At 35.2% G+C, this 21,647-nt stretch overlaps 1 protein-coding gene across 27 annotated transcripts in view; it reads left to right on the plus strand.

The window, feature by feature from the left end:
• AFDN (afadin, adherens junction formation factor) overlaps positions 1-21,647 on the plus strand; it is a 117,753-nt gene that overhangs the window by 62,944 nt on the left and 33,162 nt on the right. For 17 of the 27 annotated variants that reach the window (XR_015772291.1, XM_014263476.2, XM_088053677.1 and 14 more), the window contains 8 exons: positions 2,972-2,992; positions 3,728-3,873; positions 6,135-6,229; positions 8,286-8,551; positions 9,037-9,180; positions 10,338-10,536; positions 12,038-12,141; positions 13,600-13,686. Coding sequence is in view for 26 of the 27 variants with exons in the window: in XM_014263476.2 (XP_014118951.1) it covers positions 2,972-2,992; positions 3,728-3,873; positions 6,135-6,229; positions 8,286-8,551; positions 9,037-9,180; positions 10,338-10,536; positions 12,038-12,141; positions 13,600-13,686 (1,062 nt within the window). In the remaining variant the exon portion in view is untranslated. The remainder of the gene's footprint in view (positions 1-2,971; positions 2,993-3,727; positions 3,874-6,134; positions 6,230-8,285; positions 8,552-9,036; positions 9,181-10,337; positions 10,537-12,037; positions 12,142-13,599; positions 13,687-21,647) is intronic. The other 10 variants (XM_088053670.1, XM_088053681.1, XM_088053671.1 and 7 more) reach the window with 1 other exon arrangement.

The following is a 21,647-nucleotide window of genomic DNA, read 5'->3' on the forward strand; positions in this document are numbered from 1 at the left end:
TCAGAAGAAAAATTGAAATATGTTTTTATATTTATTAAAACAGGTGTATTTGATGCAAATAGTGCTGCTAGAGTAGCAGCAAGGACCCTGCTGCACAAAGTGCTACACAGGCATAATAAATGTGTCAGTCTTGCCTTAGAGAATTTACAATGCAAATGTTACACAACAGCTTGATTAAAAGAGAATAGGAGAGTAAACAACAGGAGTGGCATGAAACATAGCAAATCAAAATTGTTCAGCTTCTGTTCAGGTTTTGGAAAGATTTAGTGAAGTTTTCAGCAGGGGAATGTTAGCTCTAGACACCTGTGTAATCTTACAGAACAGGCTCCCACCTTTCACAAGAAAGATTGGGAGGAAATTCTGGCGTTGAGGACACTTTGCAATAAGAAAGTAAGATTTGCCTTCTGTGTACATTCCAAAGTTGATCAGAGACTGAACAGCTTGCTTCTGAAGTGAAGAACTAGTATGTTGCTTATTATGAGTCTTGATGTCACAGTCATTTGAATATTGATGTCGCAGTCAATGGCTAGTTGATAAAATTGATGATGAAATGGTATCAACAATTTATATTCAGACTCTTTTATTAAAAAAAAATTAAATTTAATCTGGCTATGGGAGACAGGAGACTGTGACTATAGGGGAGAACATGAACTGGCAAGAGCCTGCAATTCAGCAGCTAGAATGGAAAGTAAACAGAGAAGGGTAGGCTTCAAATATAAACTGGAAGTTACAAGTATGAATCAAAGAAAGTTACTCAGTTTATATAACTCATGTATACTAGTTATAATGAACCTAAAAACACTTGTAGTGACAGAGGCGGGTGCAGTGGGAAAGCAGAGATAAGATTTCTGTTCTTAGTGTTGAATGGCTAACAAGGTGGCTGCTAGAAGATACTAGTGGGGTAGACTCAAACATCAGTTTGACTTGAAAACAGATCAAAGCTAGAAAGTAGATTATCCTGTGAAAATGTTAATTTACCACACTGAGAAAAGCCTTCCCAAGTCACATGCAGCCTTGTGGTTGTAAGCAAATGTATTTTCTGTAATCCTGCTAATACTATTACAAAACTGTTAAACCAAACTGTTTGTCTGGACTGTCCTTTGTGAAAGGCCATTCCTACAGCCTTGTAACTTCAGCTTCAATCCAATCTTCAACCTAAATTTTAAGGAACACATCAGCAAGGAAGCAGTATTTGTGGTTTGTGAAAGATGTTGCCTAGTTGCAAGAAATAAACTGAAAGGAGTCAAGGTTGCATAAAAATTGGGAAGAGGTTCATTTAAATGTTGTGGTGAAGGAACCAGAAGGGGGGAAAGTACACCTGGGGCAAAAGATTAAAACTTCAGTGAATTTCAAGGTTAATAGGCTGAAGGCAAAGAAATACATTGATTCTAATGAATGACCAGCAAAATGTCTTTAGCTTGGGCCTGTCTTAGTGGAGTAGAAACAGTACAAGCTAAGCTAAGTCAAATGACTTAATCAAAGGTAACATAAGTGGCTTGTATTTATGGCTGTCACAGTCAAATTACCATGTAATAAGTTGTATCACAATAGCTTTTTTGTGTATCTCAAATGTAAAGCATTCCTGCACTGAAGGGGATCTGGGTGTGAAAGACAGAGAAAACAAATGAGACGCAAGGGAAGAAAAGCACCTGAAACAGTAGTGAGTAGGTGCACAAACTCCTGTGCTGTATTGTAGGAATAAATTAATGGCTGAGATTCTAATTTTGCCCGCCTAGATCAGAAAGCTGTCAAGCATCCTTGTGAAGTTACTCAAGAAGTGTTTGTTAACAAATTAAATCTGTGACTTCATATGTAATATTTGTATCCAAATAATATAGATGACTTGGTATGAGGTAGGTATAAAGTAGGAGAGATCTATGAGAGGGCTCAGTGCTTTCAATAAAAAAAGTAGGACTAGAAATTTAGTTCATATTAAAAAGCCTTTTTGTTTGTTTTGTTTTTTGGGTTTTTTTTGGTTTTTTTCCTTTTTTTCTCTTTTTTTTTTTTTTTTACAAATCATTCTGTGGCATTTTTCATCCTTTTTAAATTTTAACATTTGTTTTTAGAAGGAGCATTTCCTTTTGTTCTGTGCCAACACATCTTCAGTCAGTTAAGACTGCTTTGGTTGGAAAGATGGGGGAAACAAAAAAGAAGAGATTTGGTGTTTTGAGCTCTAACTAAAATTATAGTAGTAACACCTCAGATATTTGCATCTAATCTCACTGTGTTGCTGGTGGGGGAGAGTGATCTGAGCAGAGCAAAAAAATAATAAAGTGCTCAGTTCTAAATAATCAGAAAAACATCTGGTGGTTGCTTTTTTCTTTTAGCTCAGTGTAGCTTTATATTTATCAACATTTGAGAAACTTAATGTGGTATTTCATTTGACTCTTCTGTTGTTTAAAACAATCTTTTTGTTCTTTAATTGAGAAGTCATGTATTAAATCTGTCCTAGGTGTTCTGTGTATTTTGTTTGCTTTTAAATGTTATTTGGTTGGGGTTTTTTTTGTTTGTTTGTTTTGTTTTTTCCTTTTGGATGGGGGTTTTTTATTCCCTCTTTGTGTGTGTTTGTATATTGTCTCTGTTGCAGCAGTGTGGGCAAATGGTTCCCAGGATCTGTTGTTTGGATGGCTAGTTACCCAACTGCCTGCAAAAATTTTTGTAAGGTTTCTCTGGCACACTGAGCATGGAATAACCAGTCTGGGATGGCAACTAGTTTAAAGCATTAATTCTTTGAATTCATCGAGACATGTAGGCACTTCAGTTTTTTGCTGTTGTGCTACTGGTCCTAACAAAATAAATAATTTTTTAGAAGGAGCTCAGTTGTATCATAGCTACTGATTAATGCATCTGTGTATAACTGTGAACATGTGTTGTACCTTCATATTTAGTGTTTGATTTCTAAAGCTTTCATGATTGTTCACAAGTTTCTTTCTTCTATTCTGTTTGATTTCCTTCGTCCGTTTTTCTCCAGGAGGTAGACCAGGTTGATCAGGTAGGATATATTTGCTGGGAACTGATCCTAGCTATGTTGGCTTAGCTCAGTTTCTCATGCTGCTTCCATATCAAAATACAATACTCAAACAGCTGGACTTGAACAGTTCATAACACTCATTCAGCAACTGGAACATGCAGTACTAAAATCCTTTTTTGACTTTGCAACTTTTACGGCATTCCATAATTTCTGCTTAACGCACTTCAATGTGGATATGAAATGACCAAAGTTCTTTTTCTTCCCTTTATTTTCTTTTTTTGTTGTTTGTGGTTCCTATTCTTTGGATTTCATCTGAGGTTGCCTGGCCTGGCATTTGTGGTCGGGAGATGGTGAGATAGATCAGTACTTGATACTGAATCACGTGGTATCAAAGCCAGTGAGCGCAGTATCAGCGTGGCAGTGGGTAGTAGTGAATATGCGCTTAAAAGTGCACAGATTACCAGATACTGCATCTGCTAAGCTCTTAGCACTGTGTAATTAGATGCTTACACCGTGGCTTTCATTGATATGGCTACTGGCAATTTATTAGCATTTCATGTGTTCAGTGAACATGTTAAAATTGGACTTGGTAGTTACAGCAATTGCGTACAAACATTTTGCAACTATCTGGTATCTGAGAGGTGTTTGGTGAAATGGGAAAGAGGTACTGGTCTATCTTTTGGAGACTTTTTAAGCTGCCATGCTTTATCAGAAAATTATTTCCCTGTATTATTTCTTGCTTCTTTCCTCTTACAGAAACAGAAGAATATTGCTGGGGCCCTTGCCTTTTGGATGGCAAATGCATCTGAACTACTCAATTTCATAAAGCAAGACAGAGATCTTAGCCGAATTACTGTGGATGCACAAGATGTTTTGGCACACTTGGTTCAAATGGCATTCAAGTAAGGCTATCAAACTTCTGTTTCAATTACCATTTTCTTTGTTTCTGTGATTTATAGAACAACTTTGCATTTCTGCCAAATTTTAGATATTGCAATAATGTCCTTTGTGTATTGTTAAAAATCTGAGAGGAAAACATAAAAGAATGTCCTACACTTTCTTTAGACAGATGCTCTGTTTTGTGAATATGTATCACTGATTTGTGCACAGGTTTCATCCGTTAGATGATTTTGTGATACTTGAGGCTGCTAATGAAAATTTTAGGGAAATTTAGTTTGTGTTGATTACTTCCTCTTAGTTTAATGTGAAATTGTGAGGAAAAGTTAGTTATGCTGTTAGTATGTAAATACATAGGGTTAAATATTCCTGGGTCTTTAAAGTAATGAATCGTGTTCTCTTTAAGGGTTTCTAAATATAATCTATATTCATAATTCTCATAAATAACCAATTGCACAATGGCTTTTTTTGCACAGATTTTTCTTAAAAAAGGAAGGACAGGTTTTGGCTTGTATAAAAATCATTCTATACTTGTCAGCTCAGGCAATTAGAAAACTGATGGAAGGAAAAATTGAATGAAATAGCCAAATGGGAAGGGAAACCCTCAGAGGAAAATGTCCTTGAATAAAGATAACAATATTGGCTGAGCACAGCATTAATAAAAAGGCTTAATTTTATTCCATAGTCAGATTTTTTCTTCTTCCTGATCCACTACTGAACAAGTATTTCTTACCAAATTCGCAAATCAGAAATTAATGTTTAGAGAAGTCCCCCAGTGTACCTTGGGTGACTTAGACCCAGGCTACTCTCACTTGTAGGATGACTATTTTAAACATAGCATTTTCTTTTTTTCTGTAATAAGAAATACTGTATTGTGTGCTGTTTTTATATTATAACATGACTGGGAGACCTAACCACAATTGAATGGTTTAGCTTTCAGGGACCGTGTTTCTCAGAAGAGCAGTATGTGTCATTTGTGAAACCTTGTTATTGCTTTCTGAACTTACAGAAGGTTTCAGGGGAGCATCAGACCCTTTTGTATGGATTCCCATAGATTTATTTTTTTTTTTCCTGGGGGTAAAATTTGGGCAAGTATGGTATAGCAAGTAGCTATTTTGAGAGAGTTTCGATTTTTATAGCATCTCTAAATCACTAGTTGTTAATGAAGCTGTGCCTTTTGCTCTAGCTCAGTGTCTTGAATCAGAGTGTTAAAATAACTTCTTGCTGCTGTAATTGGCCAGGTAGTCACCAAAGACAGAATATTACTGTGGCTAGGAAGGAATGGTGCTGTATTTCTCTCTCCACATTATGAGCAGTCTGGATGCAAAATTATTCTTGAATTTTAGCTGTGTAGAATTTCCCTAAGTATAATGTAACATGGCAGATTCCAAATGCATGTATTAAACTTCTGGAGAACCCTGGACTATATACGTAGAAGGCAAATAAAAAAGCACAACTGAAGCATGAACAGAAAGAAGTCTGCTGTGAAAATGTCATTTGATGGTAACTGTCATACTCCAGGACTGGTTTAAATGGCCATGGATTTAATTTCTAGCAATTGTGGGGATTTCATTAAAAATGTTTCCAGTGAAATGAAAGGGGAGTTTTAGAAAGCCATGGAATGTTTTCTTGTATACGTGTGTTTACAATCAGATTCCTTTTTAGTTTCAGTTCTTAACAGAAAATATATAAATGAATTAGCAAAAATAGAGTTAAAGAGAATGTTTAATTATTTGAAGAGAAAGAAATTATTTTCATTTCAGGGTAGTTAAAGGTAAAAGAAATAAAAGAATGAAAAAATTTCTCACACAAAGCCATAGGGCCATTTCAGGATTTTGTGTGTGGGGTCACAACATGAATTTTTTTTTTAAGTACTACTCTTGCTAGATTTTAAACAAAGAAACGTCTATTTCTATTTAGAAAAAAATATTTTTGCAAACTTCTGGAATCCAAGATTGGCCTGACAGTATCTCTTCATGTAGCATATGATACTCTCTTACCAGTGTGGTAACAATATTGCATGTAAATGTCTGTGCTTGTTCCCAGACTACCAAAGACCAATTGTCTTTGTTCATTGTTTCTAGGAAATTTATGGGAAAATTGGTCTCTCGGGCCTTTTTAAAAGTATTATTGGGTTTCCTGTAATCATATTCATAACACAGAAATTTCAGGAATCTTGTAATTTGATAGAACCCTTTTATTTTGAACCACTTGTAATGAACACATAGAGGATTTAAAATTCACTTTTTTCCCCATTCCCTTCCAGGTACCTGGTTCATTGTCTGCAGTCAGAGCTTAATAACTACATGCCAGCATTCCTTGATGATCCAGAAGAAAATAATCCTCAGAGGCCTAAAATAGGTTAGACTACTTGATCTTTGTGTCTTCCAAAATATACCATTAATTGTTATGAGAAAAATCTATTTATTACTCATGGTATTAGATTTACAAGTTACTTTAACCCCTGAGAATTATTTGGATCAATTTTGAATGGATTTTCAGCTTTCTGCTGAAAAAATATGTATCCTTCTAGTGCAGGGGATTCTGAAACTGGATGCTGTGCCCCAGATGCAGTCTTGCAATGCTGAATGCATCGGAAGGATTGCTTCCCTCTTTCCTTCCTGTTAGCTGCTCTGCAGCTGACTAAACAGCTTAATGTGCAACTGAATACTTTTCAAGCAACCACACACTGTTAATTCTCATTCAACTTGATGTTTACTAGGATCTCTCTGTAATTTTCATCAGGGTTGCTTTCTGTCCAGGTGGCACCTGTCCTGTGCTGTTGCACAGACTTTGTCCCGCGTGCAGGAATTGGCAGTTGCCTTTCACCTTCATGAAGTCCCTGTCAGCCCATTTCTCCAGCCTACTGAGGCCCTTCTGAAAAATACTGCTGCTCTTTATTGTATAAGTATTTTGCTCCCTCTTGGTATCATCTGTGAACTTGCTGAGAATGTGCTCCATCATATTGCTCAGATCATTAATTAAAGTCATTAATTAAACAGTATCAGTCTCACCTCAGAACATGAGGGAAGCCACTAACCTGTGATTGCCAACTGGACTGTGTCTGCAAATCCACTAAGTCTATGGTCCAGCCAGTTCTCTCAGTGTGTTGCTGTTGCCGTCAGTTTATCCAGTCCTCACCTTGGCAGTTTCACTGTAGAGATGTTATGGGAGAACTTGATCAAGAACCTCCAGCTGTTAAGGTCAGGCTGACTGGCCCTGTAGGTTCCTGCCACAGTTCCCTTCCATAATACTTGAAACATGATGCTTCACAACAATGAACCTTTCTGGGTTTTCCTGTCCACCAGAGCACCTTGCTCAAATGTGTGCTATCACACTGTGTCTGTAATCCTGGCTCAGTGACTCTGCTCAGACTTTTAATGCCTCAGTAATTGAAGAAGTGATCTGCAGAGCATTTAAACAGAGCAGTCTGTTGAACTACAAGGAGTATTTATACAAGTGTCATAGATGCTTTTGGGTACTTTACATATTAAGCTTTCTCTTCTTGCTTTTTCTCCTGCATTAAGTCTTTAAGGAAGACTGAAGATGCAGTGCTGTGTTTTGTAGTGCCCTGTACTGTGAGAGTACTTCTGGGGACACAAACCCAGAAAATGTAGCAAACTGATGCTAGAATAAAAGCAGATGCTGTTTTTATTTCAGTTATTTTTGCCTTATAGATTTCTTATAATCTAGAGATATTTTTTTCAGACACAATCCTGAGTTTCAATTTTAAAAAAACTAATGGTCTCTTTAAAAGAGATTTCTGGTTAAAAGTATTGCTTTAAAGAAGATGTGGAGATCAATGTGTTGCTTCCACTAGGAAGCATATGGGGATGTTTGCTGTTGGTGATGCTATTAGAAGTCCATGTTGCTTGTTAGATAATACTGCAATGGAGTAATTGGAAAATGGGACTTTGAATAATGTTTTAAAAATCTGATGTAGAAACAGAAGGTGCATTGTATAGTTTAAGTGCATCATGCAATGCAAATAACTTCTGCTGAAATTTATGAGTACAACTTAATACTTAGAAGAAGTTATGGAATAATTGGAATATGCATTTGAAACAGTAGAATATGAAGGTTGAAACTTGTTATAAAAACTAATAGGAAAAACAGTTCACTCAAGTGAAGATGTGATTTAAATGTTGGGTATAGCCAGTTTTTTACTTGTATGATAAATATTTTCCGCAAGAATTTATTTTCATTTCAGGGGTTACATTCTACCTAGCATTTTAATGTTGCTCAGTCTTTAAAATCATGGAGCAGTAAATCCATTTCTGAAAGACAGTGTAACTTAAATAGATGTAGGTTCCACCTAGCATTCACCAGCCTGACTTGAGTGTCTTTGTGTTATTGCCTAAACTAGGTGTACCCTGCAGTTTGTGAACATGAGTGACTTTTTGTTTTATCTCTTTAGATGATGTGCTGCATACCTTGACAGGAGCCATGTCCCTGTTGCGACGATGTAGAGTGAATGCTGCTCTGACCATACAGCTCTTCTCCCAGCTGTTTCATTTTATCAACATGTGGCTTTTCAACAGATTAGTTACAGCCCCAGATTCAGGGTTATGTTCACATTACTGGGGAGCTATCGTTCGCCAACAGCTCGGCCACATTGAAGCCTGGGCAGAAAAACAAGGTTTAGAATTGGCTGCTGATTGCCACCTGAGCAGAATAGTACAGGTGAGTGTATTTGTGATTAATGCTTCTCACATGTATTCAAAGAGAATATTTGCCTATGCTGTGTTCCTAGAAATAATATAGCATATAGCTTGTGTGAATCAATCCTGGAACGTTAAGGTAGCATTGAGGTAAAGACACAGAATGTTTTCAGTAATGTTAATGCTTAAGTTACAAGTGAAATTAATAGTGAACATGACTGTTAAATTTCCATTTGTAAGACTGAGCAGTAACTATACTGAACAGAGACAAGAAGAGTAGCTGAAAAGTTGATATGCTTCACTTACAACAGATTTAGTATTAATTCATATTTTGGTGCAGGAGATGTATTTAGCGTTTGTTTCGGGAGCTATTTATGTTGCTTCTGTTACACTTCTGTCTTCTTGCTTTCTCTTTCCCTATCTCTTATCTAAAGAACATTTAGACACCAGGCTCAAAATTTTATTCTGGTTTGAATTTGTCATCTGGGAATTTTTTCTCCCCTCTAGGCAACCACATTGCTTACCATGGACAAATACTCACATGCAGATGTTCCAAATATTAATAGTACTTGCTTTAAGCTGAATTCTCTGCAGCTACAAGCTTTGTTGCAGAATTATCACTGTGCTCCAGATGAACCACTCATCCCAACAGTAAGTCTCTTCTATTGCTCATTGTGCAGTTTTAACATGCCTGAGATTAAAAAAAAACCCTCTTATCAGTGAATAGCTATCTTATCTTTGGTGGATGTACTTCACTGGCTTGACCAGGGTGTTAACAAGAGTCTCTCACACTGAATTGGAAAGGAAGGTACCATTCCATGTTGCACATATTCAGAGAGGTGTCACTGCATCTTACGCCATTTGTCTGGAAATTTAGAAAGGTGCTAGGAGAGAACCCTAAAATCTGGTTCTGTGTGTAACCAGAAGGAACAAAAGTTTGATAATTTGTATAAATCAAAGGAAAGCATCAGAAACACTACACTTTTTGACATGCGAGATGGGATCTTGAATTCCTTTATACAAGCAGCGGACAAATTGTCCTTTGATTAACATACCTGGAATTTTTATGTATGTATATGTATAATGTTGCTTTTGGGACTGTGCTTTTATACTGATATTTAAGACGACTGAATATTCTAAGTTTTACCATGGCAAAATTCAAAAAACATCTGTGTTCCTTGCAGAATTAAAAAAAAATATAAATCATTCTTTGGGTAAACTCTGAAAGTTCACTGATCTTAAAAAAAAACCAAAAACCAACAAAAACGAAAAGCCAGAGGCAGTCTAATATTTATATAGTATTGTCTACAAAGTCCATCTTTTATTAACTTTGGATACATTTGTTTATTAAGTCAGAAGTACTAATACAACAGCTCAAAAGGTGTTGTGGGAGTGGGAGGAAGAAGGATTTGTAGCTTGGAGATGTTTTTATGTATTGGCTACCAAAGAACAGTCTTTTGCTGAAGAATATAACCTATATTACAATTCCATAGTTGCTTGGTTTATTATTATTTTTATCTTTATTAATATTACTTTTATATTAAAAACATACACCACAAGTTTGAAAAATACTGAAATAACAATAAGAGCTTCTGTCACATTTGCTAATACAGTTAGCTATGGGATTTCATAAAATAAAACAATGCAGGGTAGTGACTGTACATAGCAGAGCCAAAGAAGTTTTATATCTGGTAATTAGTTTTTCAAATTGATTTTTCTTTCACTCTTAGCATCTTCTTAATGTAAAGTTTTTTAACTTAATGATATTATTCCTTCGTAGTAACAATGTCTTTCTGCCTTCTGTCCAGGAATTGATAGAGAATGTAGTAACTGTTGCAGAAAATACGGCTGATGAACTTGCTCGCAGTGATGGTCGAGAAGTCCAGCTGGAAGAGGATCCTGACTTACAGCTACCTTTCCTTTTACCAGAAGATGGCTATTCTTGTGACGTTGTCAGGAATGTTCCAAGTGGTTTACAAGAATTTTTAGATCCACTCTGTCAAAGAGGTTAGTTCTTTTTGTTGTTTTACAATGATCAGTGTAGCAAACACAGAATGCAGAATATATTTTAGCTAAGTGTAAGCAACTTTTCTTTGTGTGTGATTCAGTCTGTCTATACTGTGTTCTTCTTTGCTTTTGCAAGCTGTTAAAATTAAGGCTTTTTAATCCTTACCGTGTGTCCTTGTCCCTTTTTTTTTTTTTACTTATCAGCTGCTTCCATGTAACATTGAAAAATCCCATGAGCTTTAAATAGTTCATTCACGGTTGATCAGTTTAAAGAACTTATGGTTTGGGCACTTGTAGTCTGACAGAACTTCAGATGACAAGTAGATGACAGATCTTGTGGTTGCATGAAACGGACTTTAAACTTTTGAAAGTAAAGCAGGGGGTCTGTCTGAGCATTTGCAGTAAATGAACAAGTCATAATCTTTATTTGGTGCTACTCAATTTTATTAGAATTTCTTAATTTTCTGCTTAAAAGCAGTTGTTTAAAAAACTGCTACACAAATGTCAAGGTAAATAAGTGGCTGTAGCAAAAGAGGCTATTGAAAAGGCAGATTTGCTCCATGCTACAGTGAACCTTTGCAATTGTTTCCAACTTATAGAAAAGCTATATTCTTGCATTTAAAAGAAAAGTAGGAAACTGACTGTTTTGAAAGGTCAGTGAGTAAGAGAGGATATAGTTTTGAGACTAAAGGAGACTAGTAGTATAAATTCTTTAATTAGTAAGTATAATTCAGTTGCTATACAAGTGGTGGTATATTCATTATAAGTAAGGCTCTTTTAATGCATGTATTCAAAATTTTATTTTTTGGGTATGCCTTAAATTATGCTGAGGGACTTTTTGGAGTGAAACAGTATAAACTTGAATTGCTGAAAAATGGTCTTGATGAGGAGGAGAATATGATATATTTGGATGGAGTGATTAATAATTTTTTTGGTGATGTGTATTCTCAATGTCCCTGATTTAGGAGAAAATGGATATTTCTGAACTGCTGTGGTGTCTTTTTCAAAATTCTAGGAGTTTTTCAAATAACAAAAAGTAAATAAAACTGAATACCTGTTAATTGCAGTGCTGCATTTAAAACCATAATGTGTGCATGCGAAGCTTCTCCTCTACTAAATCTATGCTGAGACTCGTTAGCTAGACCTTCTGCAAAGCAGGTATCTGTAGCACTGTTTTAACGAGAGTTTTGGTGGTTTGTATTCTAAAAGATGATTTGGTGTTTCATGTCTCTTCTGAATCTGCTTGGTAAAAGCAATATTTTGCAGCCCCAGAGTTTTCTGTGAGCCTGCAGTGTTTTTAAATAAATATGTTTCTCAAAAACAACAGCTATAAAATGATAGGATTTCGTAGCTAGTAGCCTACAATTGCAGCAAAGCCCATAATGGCATTTAAGATACAAGATTTGACACATTAATGAGTATAAAAAGATTAATACTATTTTATTTTAATTGAACCCTTGAGAAAATACTATGACTATATTGATGTTACTTTTTCTTTTAGGTTTCTGTAGACTAACACCTCATCCACGGTCACCAGGGACATGGACAATATACTTTGAAGGTGCAGATTATGAAAGTCACCTGTCCCATGAGAATGCTGAGCTGGTAAATATTGATCCAGGGAATAATTATCCAATGCAATCTTGGCAAGGCATTGAGTTTTATGTGATTTTTAGTCCTTATTAGGAAGAATAGGCTTCGTTGTTAAACATGTAGTTCGTCAGTGAATTGTTGCATTTAAGGAACTGTTTGGAGAATTTTTTAAGTCACTGTTTTTCTAGGCTGTAGCATGATTATAATTTTCACAGAATCAAACTTTGTCATATTCCCCCAGTCTGAGAATAAACAGTGAAGAAATTTTTTCTAAACACAGGCAAAAATATATATGGACATGGATCTATAAGTAACTTATGGAACTGCAGGCTACTTTTATTTATAAATTGGCAGTTACCAACCAAATATATAGTATTAAGTTCTAGTCTGGGGCTTTTTCCTGAAAAAAGAAAAAAATCATTTGTTTTGCTTTACATTATGCTTACTAAAAAGGGTCTCACTTCAGTGCAAGTTGAGGGTGTTTTTCTTTTCTCTTGTAAGGGTTTGTTTTTTCATTTGTTTGCTTTGTGGTGATTTTTTTCTGCTTCGCTGTTTGAATATCAAAGTTACAGAACAGCATGGTTTTGGAAAAATGGTGGCTGTATGTGAAATAATTTTTAGAGCAACTAAACAGGAATAGTGTCATATTTTAAATTAGTATTTTCAGCTTAAAAACCACTTGCATTTCTTAATACTTGAACTCAGTCAGAAAGCACTAATTTTTTTTTTTAATTACTCTCCTTGGCTTATATTTTTATTTGTCATGGGTCTTGTGGAACTTTCAGTTACGTTTCAGGATGAATACAAGCTAATGTGCTCCAACTGACATGCTTCAGCTAATGAAGGTTGTGATGACAGCTTCTTGAGCTGAGGAATGGCAATGTTGAAAGATATAAAAAAAAAAATACTGAACATGTTTGGGGACTCTGGCTGTATTCAAGATTATTCAGAACTAAAATTTTTTGTAATTTTATTTCAAAGCTTTAACTCTGCCTTTGAAATTAATTGCCTTCTTAAAAATTCTGTAAATGTGATAACCATCTTCTAGATCCAGCACTAAAAATTGTGCTCTCTATGTAGATCACCCTCACCTTTGTAATAGGGGCCTATGGGGTCTGAACTTGAGTTTTTGTTAAAAGTTACTACAATTTTATAGAACTGTTACATTTCAATTTGTGATTCATTAATAATTTCTTTACTGAATTAAAGAAGGAGAAACAATGAGTAGACTTCAGAGTTTCAACAGTATAGTATAAGACAGGTGTAGTATTTAATATGAATTTGTATTAATTAAATGTTGTATATTCTACTTGTAAAATAGGTGCCAGATATAGTATTTAGGATGTGAGATCTGCTGCTCTAACAAAGTAGTTTTGTTTTTAATGACCTATTTTGCTTAGTTACTTCCCTAGTCTGGCAGTGAATATGAACTTCTGAATTTCTTCTTCTTTCCCCTTTGCTGTTTGATAGGCTCAGCCTTTGAGAAAAGAACCTGAAATTATCACTGTAACACTAAAAAAACAAAATGGAATGGGACTGAGCATTGTTGCTGCCAAGGTATGGAAATCAGTTTGTTTAAGTCTTACTGAAGAAAGTTTCTGTTTTTATCAGCCTACTGTGGAAAATGTTAATGGGAAAAGTCTATTTCTCTTAAGTTGGTAGGGCACATTGTGTTGATCATGCTTTTATTCTGATTGGGAAATGTTGCTGTAAAATACACAGATGTGGGTAGTGCAAATGGAAACATAATATGGATGTAGTTATTATGACATTTCAATTCAAACCTCTGCTACAGGTTTATTCAGTTCTTTTAGAGCCAAAAATTAGCAGTGTTATTAAATGGAATTAATAAGCAGGTGTATTTAGCACTTCTGCTGAAAGTGAAGAAGTAAACACAACATGTGTGTGGGTTAATTGATGAATAAACAAAACAATTCAAATGTATACATAAAAGTTTGACTACTTTCTGCCATGAAGACAACACCTTTTCTTTTGCACAGTGTAGAGGTGCAAGAATGGCTTCAGTTTTGTTCCTTTACAGTAGAGACCTACAGCATAATAGCCAAAATTGTGGGTATATGCTGTAGCTAGTAGCACCACATAGTAATGTATAGAATGCACATACAGCTCCAGCCACCAGATGGAAGACTCCACTAGTTGGTTGGTTTTGTGTTATTAACTGAATCAAATAGGAGACATAATCTTTTGAGTTTAAAATTTGTTATAAATTATGCAGCAGTGATACTCAAAATCTGTGTTGTGATTACATGGCGTACAATAGATGGAACAAGTCTTTCCTAATGTCTCTTCACTGTGTAGTACGTGAAACTTCAGAATACTGTGGTACTCCTTGGCACTCAGTGCATGAGCTGAAAACATGATTGTTTTACTTCTAAGTTACCTCACATGGATAACTGCTTCTGAACAGCACTGTTTGTTTTTTTTCACAACCTTCACTCATTTCAGAGTCTGTTCTTGAAATGGTAATCTTGCATGGTATCAGCTTTTAAGAATTATTTCTGACATCTGTAAAGGAAAAACTGGTGTCAGGTACATAGTGCTAAACAATCAGCAATTATTGAGGAAACAGTTCAGGATCTGAAAAATATAACTCAATATTCTGTTCTGATTTTAGTGGATTAATAATTTAATTTAGTGATTTAGTGGGTTAATAATTTGAGAAGCAAATACTTGATCTTGACACTGGATTAAATATGTATCAGACTTCTTACTACCGTTTGTATTTCTGTTGAATGTTTCAAAATGTGCCATGGAAGTAATTTTATTTTTCACTTTAGTCTGTGAAATTAATTTTTCATCTAGAGTGAAGCAGCATATTAGAGGGGGAAAAGTTTCCTTTTTCATTGGAGCTGGCTGGCTGGCTTCTAGACATTGATTTAGCAACTGACATTTAGCTTCCATTAGCAGTACGTAACAGTGCTACTGGTCAGTGTGTAAGATTTATCTGAAATTTTTTTACAAGTTATTTAATACATTTCATGATTTCTTTATCATGATCAGTCATGGAAGGAACAGTTTTCATCTGCACAGTTGCAGAAACACTGGTTCAGGCAGTCATATTTCATCTTACTGCTGTGTGCTGCCCTAATATTGGAATTCTGATATGAAAACAGTTATGTTTTAAATTTTGGTCTGAAATAAGCAAGAAACAGATTGTTTTAGTTTTGGTGTATGTACAGTAGAAACTTCTGCTTAATATGAAGTCATCAGAATGTTCATTGGATAGCAATGATTGTATGCATTGTTTGAAGCAAGTTGCTGTAGTAGTTAAGTAGGATTATTTTCAAGAGGTTCAAAGTTGCTTACTGTGAGTAATTGTCAGCATGTTTTTCCTGTTAATAGGCTTCATTAAAAAAAATAGTAGAGAAGAATACCAAGAATACACAAGCATTAATTTTCTCAATCTAGTCAGAGCAGAACAGTTTAGAGAACTGAGTGTGACTGAGAAGCTAGCAAGGGTTGGTGCATTTTTTCTTTCTATTCCTTATATTGTTGATATTTACTAGCATTTTTTTTCTTTCAAGTAATGTATCTTCTAACAGCATAAAAGTTAAAATTCTCATTTTTAACTTGTGAAATGCAGGAAGAAGCCAAATGGACTATTTGTTAAAATTCTCTAAACATTAACCGGATGAAATACCTGAAATGAGAGGGAGAGGGAAGTATGAGAATAGATTCAGATTTTTCTAAACTTTCTAATAGTAAAAGGTTGACTATTCAGTGCTCATAAAGTTGAAAAAATGAAAGCTCATACTTTCAGAAATTCCTAGTTGCTACTGCCCTGCACAGGAGCCCAGTCTGATTGCTGACCCAGTTGTGTTTATTAAACTTTTGGTTTCTATGGTGCTTCGAAAGGGCTGTAGCAGTAGAAAATGCAGCTGGTCAACAGGCCCTGCTCCAACCAGTGAAGGACAACCCTGAATCTGTTTATCTTTTGTTAGGAAAACAGTTCTTTTCCTGTCATGTGACAAAATACTTGCTTTCAGCAACATGTTGTGAGAATACATTTGCATGTCAGTGCTGACCTGCCTTTCTTGTTATGCGTTATGGGGCTTCTCATACTTGTCATGGGCTTTGGATGAAGTTTAACATGCAGCTTGGTCATATTCTAGAGGTGGACAAAACGGGCAGATTCTCAGGAGATCATAAACAGAAATAATGCCAATGGACTGCTTTTCTTCTTTCTACCCATTGCAAAAAAACGTGTGCTTTCCTAGTAAATCTGTGCTCATCTCTGAGGAAACATCTAAAAAATTTGTAATAATTCTTTGGGTTTTCATTAGTTTTAAGGTTCTATTAGCTTTAAGTCTGTGCCAATTAAGAGTTTCTAAGGATGAAATTAGAAATCATATCTTCTATAATACCTTTACGCCAAATGTTCCTAATTATCAAGTGATGGTTACACATTCTCTTCTGCAATCAAAAAACAAGGATTGAAGTTGAAGCAAAGCTTGTACAAGCAGCGAAGGGATGCAACTTGCATTGAAATGCTGTGCACTTGTTCATTCTTATAATAGAAGTATCACCTTGGGATATTAGGTGATTGCAAACATCAAGCATTTTGTTTTGAAACCAAAACAGTACCTGAAGAGGTGAGTCAAGGAGTATATAAGTGTTAAGTCCCTGGGGAACCCTGTATTAGATCTTCTTCCCACCTAAAGATAAGTGAAATGTTTAAGTGCATTACTTCTTTAACTTTCTAATCACAACTACTCATATTTTATTTAATTAGAAGTTTTAAAGGCCTGCCAGGAGTGCCAGAGAGAGCAGAAATTCAGTGCATCACCTAATTCACCTCACTTTGGTGTTATCTGAGGCATGGCAGCCTCTTTGAGCAAGCGTGTAGTAAGTGCATATGCTATATGCAAACATAGCAGAGAAAACGAGTTTACTTATGAAACAGCTGTTAGCTTCCAGAGCAGTGTAAACAGTGTTTTGCTTGTTTGGGTTTTGTTTTTTTTTATAAATTGGGAAAGTACATAAAAGCAATTCTTAAACTGAATGCTTTAAACCAATTTTTATTTTTAATTAAAATTAAACTGTATAACTTCATATGTGATCCAGAAGAATAACTTCTTTTTCTTCCCTCTGGTGTATATTGCATGCTTTCTTACAGTAATACTCTGTAGCTTTATTTGCAATAGCTTTTGTAATAGCTATATGGAAATGTAGTTGGTAGGAGGGGTTGGGCATAGGGAACAGTGTTGCTTTTTGAGGTTGTGTGCAGACTTTGGTTGCTCTAACACTGAAAGATGTTTTGATGTTAAAAGCTGCCAGACTCTCAACCACATTGTGGTTAAGTTTTTATGAAATCCAGATGATTTGGAAGCTGCGTGTGCATGCAGTTTACTTTAAAAATATATCACTTTTTTGGGGGCTTTTGCATGTGACTTCTTAGCCATCTGTGGGCCAGCACATTACTTCCTGTTTAATTTGGAGGTTTTTTGTCTTTAGTACAAAAAGGCTCCCTTTTTGTTTTTTCTAGCAGTTTTCAGAGTTTAATAAAGCCTCTAAAGCAAATGGAAGTCAGAACAGCATAACTGATTACGTAAGAGTCTGAATATTGTATTGGTTATAGCTGGTGTTGATAAATGCTACACTGTGTCATAGCATCGAGCTCTGAGTTATCTTGATGGGTATCTTGGAAAATCCAGCAGACTAGAGCTGGTGGTTGCTGTTGAGGGCTGGAAGAGAAGTGGAGAATTGTTTTTTTTCTTTCAAGGATCTGTAGTCCCGGAGATCAAAATGTGGTTTTCTGTTGTTGGAAGAACAGAATCCATGGTAAGTCTGTTCAGGTTTCTGTTGGGACTGTTTTTCTCTGAAGTTTTACTATCCCTTTACTTTTTCCTGCTCTCTTGCCTGTTTAAACCTGCCAGTAGTTATTTGTTCATGTAGCAACTATGTAATACAGCATGCAGTTAAATATAGTCAGATGTTAGTAGCTAACTTTCTAAAATCTAGAAAGAAAAAACTAATGTTTTAGCTTGTTCTTCATATGTACTTCTGGAATTTGTGGAAGTGACTATTAATATTTAAAGTTTCAGGTGTGATAACTACTGTTTTACTGTGCCAGAGCATGAATAGCATGACCTGTGATCTGTTTACTTGTCATATTAGTTGGCTTTAATCCAGGTTCCTCTAAAAGTCGGTTTTCCTCTTGTAAAATCTTAGTAGAATAATTAAAATTGATGTCCCAAACAGTGTAAGAGTTTAAATATTCTCTAGACCCTTCTGAAAAGACCAGAACATGCAAATTTGTTGCAGTTAGGGTGTGTTATTCAACACGTTCACAGAAGAGAGGCATTTAAATTCTGTTTAGGTTACTACTGCACGAAAAAAAGGATTCCATGTTCTGCAGGAACGATAGAGCGAGTTTTGTTGATTAACCTTTACATGCTGGTTATACTCATTAGTGTACTGTGATTGAGTTCTTTAAAGTATGGCATACTTCTACTTCTTGCCCAGTCATCTTCTAGCAGTATAAACAGAAAAAGTTACTCTAAAATATATACAAGGACCTTAAAATACATGTGTATATGGCCCCACTGGCACATAAATCAGAGTGAATTTTTTAGGATTTTTAAACAGGTAGTCAGACTAGGTAGTACTTACTGAAATATTATCAGGTGATAAGGTGTTTCTTTTTTAATAGAAGCATTTTGAACATGAGTATGACAGTTCAGCAGAAAATACTCCAGGGAACAGACTTACTGTTCTAAGAACAAAAATGTAACATCCATAGATAATTTGTATTATTTGGCAACCTTGTTTGTTCTCAAGTTAAATGATTCTAAGTTGCTTTTTTAAACCATTGTTTGTCATTTTATATTTAGCAGTCTGTTCAAGGTATTAAATTAAAGGAGGGTTTGAGACTACAGGAATATAAATTTTGACGTAAAAGTTTTCTTAAGGTTTTTTTAACAAATATCTGGTATGAGATCCGTGTAGAAGGAACAGGTTTAAACATTCATTTAAGTATTTTTTTTCCAAAATTGAGAACTATGCTTATAGTTAATTATACTGGTAACAGTATACAAACATGGATCTCTGTAACCTGTGTTAGCAAATATAGACAGTTGATAGGATTTTTTTTTTTTATTTTGTTAGCTTTTTACATGTGTTCCAGGTCTTGAGATTTCAGATACCTCAGTATTTGAAGTCTTTCTGTGACTGTGTTTTCTAAGTATTTAAGGAAATTTTCTGGCCTTTCCTTCCAGCATTAATTAATTGAAATATTTCAGTAATAAGATCTAAATTTTTTTTGTGGAGGGGTTTTTTGTTTTTTGGTTTTTTTTTTTTGGTGGTTTTTTTGGCGTTTTTTTTTTTTTTGGTGTTAGGCACTAATTCACCTCAGTTGTCTAAACTACTGGTGTTGCCTTAACAGGCTTCTTGGGAGTACCTTAGGTAAAATACAGTATATAATTCTCATTTCCAGAACATATTTCTCAGTCTCACAGAAATAAAATACCATGTAGGTTGCCATTTTAGTCTTCATCATGAACAAATAAGTAGCTGTGTGTTAGCAATTTGCCTGTTTTTTGTTGATTCCTAACATCCAGCACAGTTTTTGCTTAAATTTTGGTGTCCTGTAAATGTTGTACAAAATTTTGTTTATGTTTTTCTGTGCTGTGTAAAATCTGAAGGTTACACCATCACAGTGTGACTGTTCTTCTCAGTAGCTGTGGGACCTCAGCTCTGCTCAAGTGCAAGTGGTTTTTGTCTTATTTATTTGCTCGTATTTAGATTGATATTGCAAATAGGTGACCCAGACAGGGCCACCTTAGGCCTTCTGAAAGAAAGCGAGTTTTAAAATTGATGTTTCCTCATTGCACTAATACCCTGTGTATGCAGGCACTTCTTAGTATGCCTGCTAAAATTGTAGTGCACATACATCGTAGCTAGAATTCTGTTGTTGTAATAACTGAAAATTCTGTTGAGATATTTGTTAATACAGCTGGTGGTTTTTTTTTTCTTTTTTTTTCCTTCTATTAGTGAAAAACACTTTCAAAACTTAATAAGTTTTGTGTTGATTTTTACTGTGTGAATAATACTCTCAGTTGCAGTAGAAATTAAATTTAGGTGCTTAATAGCATGTGTTAGTGTACGCATGGATCCTGAATTACATTGTATCCGTTTGATAGTGCCGAGCCTGCATTATGTAGAACTTAATGCTCTGGGTTTTTTGTGTTTTATTTTATCTTTAGCTATAGAGGCAAGTGCCATTTCTTTGAAAAAGTGCAGAGATACAGGGTGGGGTTTTTCCCCAAATAAATTACCCACTATGTCTTGCCTGTGAAGCCCAATGCAGACATAGGATCAGAACTGACTTACCGAGGAAGAGCATCACAGAACCTGCAGTACAACTTGTAGATTTGTACATAACTCTGAGTAGCCCTTAGCGTGTCTGTGCTCATGGAATATTTATAGCAAATGTACATTAAAAAGTTAACCCTTAGCTGGTGAAATAGAGCTCAAGTAATATATTTTCCTTGAATTCAGTGAAAGGTTTTTGTTTTTGAAACAAAAGAGAAGTGGAATCAAACAATGGTCATGTATATATTTTTTTTTTAATTAAGAGTGCCTTTATAACATTTGTAGACTATCATATTAAGTTGCAGCATTTATAATAATAAAGAAGACTTTTCAGAAAGGTTAAGAAATACAACATTTGTAAAAGGCTAAGCAAATTTCGTTCATTAGTCTATGAAATAACCTTTTGCATTTACTTACCACTTTGCCAATTTCGTGAGAGTAAGAGTAACATAAGTTAGGAACTGTTGCATACTTGATTCCAATCTTAGAATGAAATGTTAGGCCAATTGCATTGTGAGAGAAATCATGCTATTGTAAATTTATATATTTCTTCTAGCACAGAAGATGCTAGAGCTCTTTGTGGCAGTATACCTGCTTTCCATGCTGAATACTGTTAAAATCTCCCAACAACTATGTATGCACAAGAGTACAGTAGAGTATAATTTATTAATGCTATTTCAGGAGGTTCACTTCAGAACATCCTGGGTCGTCCTGTGAGAAGCACATTTAGAAGATGAGAGTATATTCACTTGCTTGCTTTGTGTGCAAGTCAATCTTGATTGCAAACATTCTTTTATTAAAAAGTGACATGTAACCCTTATTCCATTAAAAATAACAACAAAACTCTTCAGTCTTTTCTCTTTACTCCATTTGATGTTTCTTGTAAGTAGAGCATCTGGATACACCAGACATAAAGTTTCTAGGTTGTTGGATGTTTCAAATGTTGGATGTACTGCTGCCAATCTACTATTTTTTTTTTTTCTCTGAGTAGTAAGACACTTTTCATCTGTTTTTCCCACTCAGTGCAATTTAAAGCTGCACTGACTGAGCTGGTCATAGCAGTTAAATGCTTAGTTTCTTTACCTGTTGAACAGTATTATCACCAAAGTTTTAATTTATAGTCTTTGTTTGGTTTAATTTTGCCTAGTCGTGACTATACTTTGTCTAGCTCCAGAAACATTTGG

Source organism: Pseudopodoces humilis, chromosome 3 (genome assembly GCF_049639895.1).
Source record: "Pseudopodoces humilis isolate 2021_Gansu_Grassland_sample_001 chromosome 3, ASM4963989v1, whole genome shotgun sequence".
Lineage (NCBI taxonomy): Eukaryota > Metazoa > Chordata > Aves > Passeriformes > Paridae > Pseudopodoces > Pseudopodoces humilis.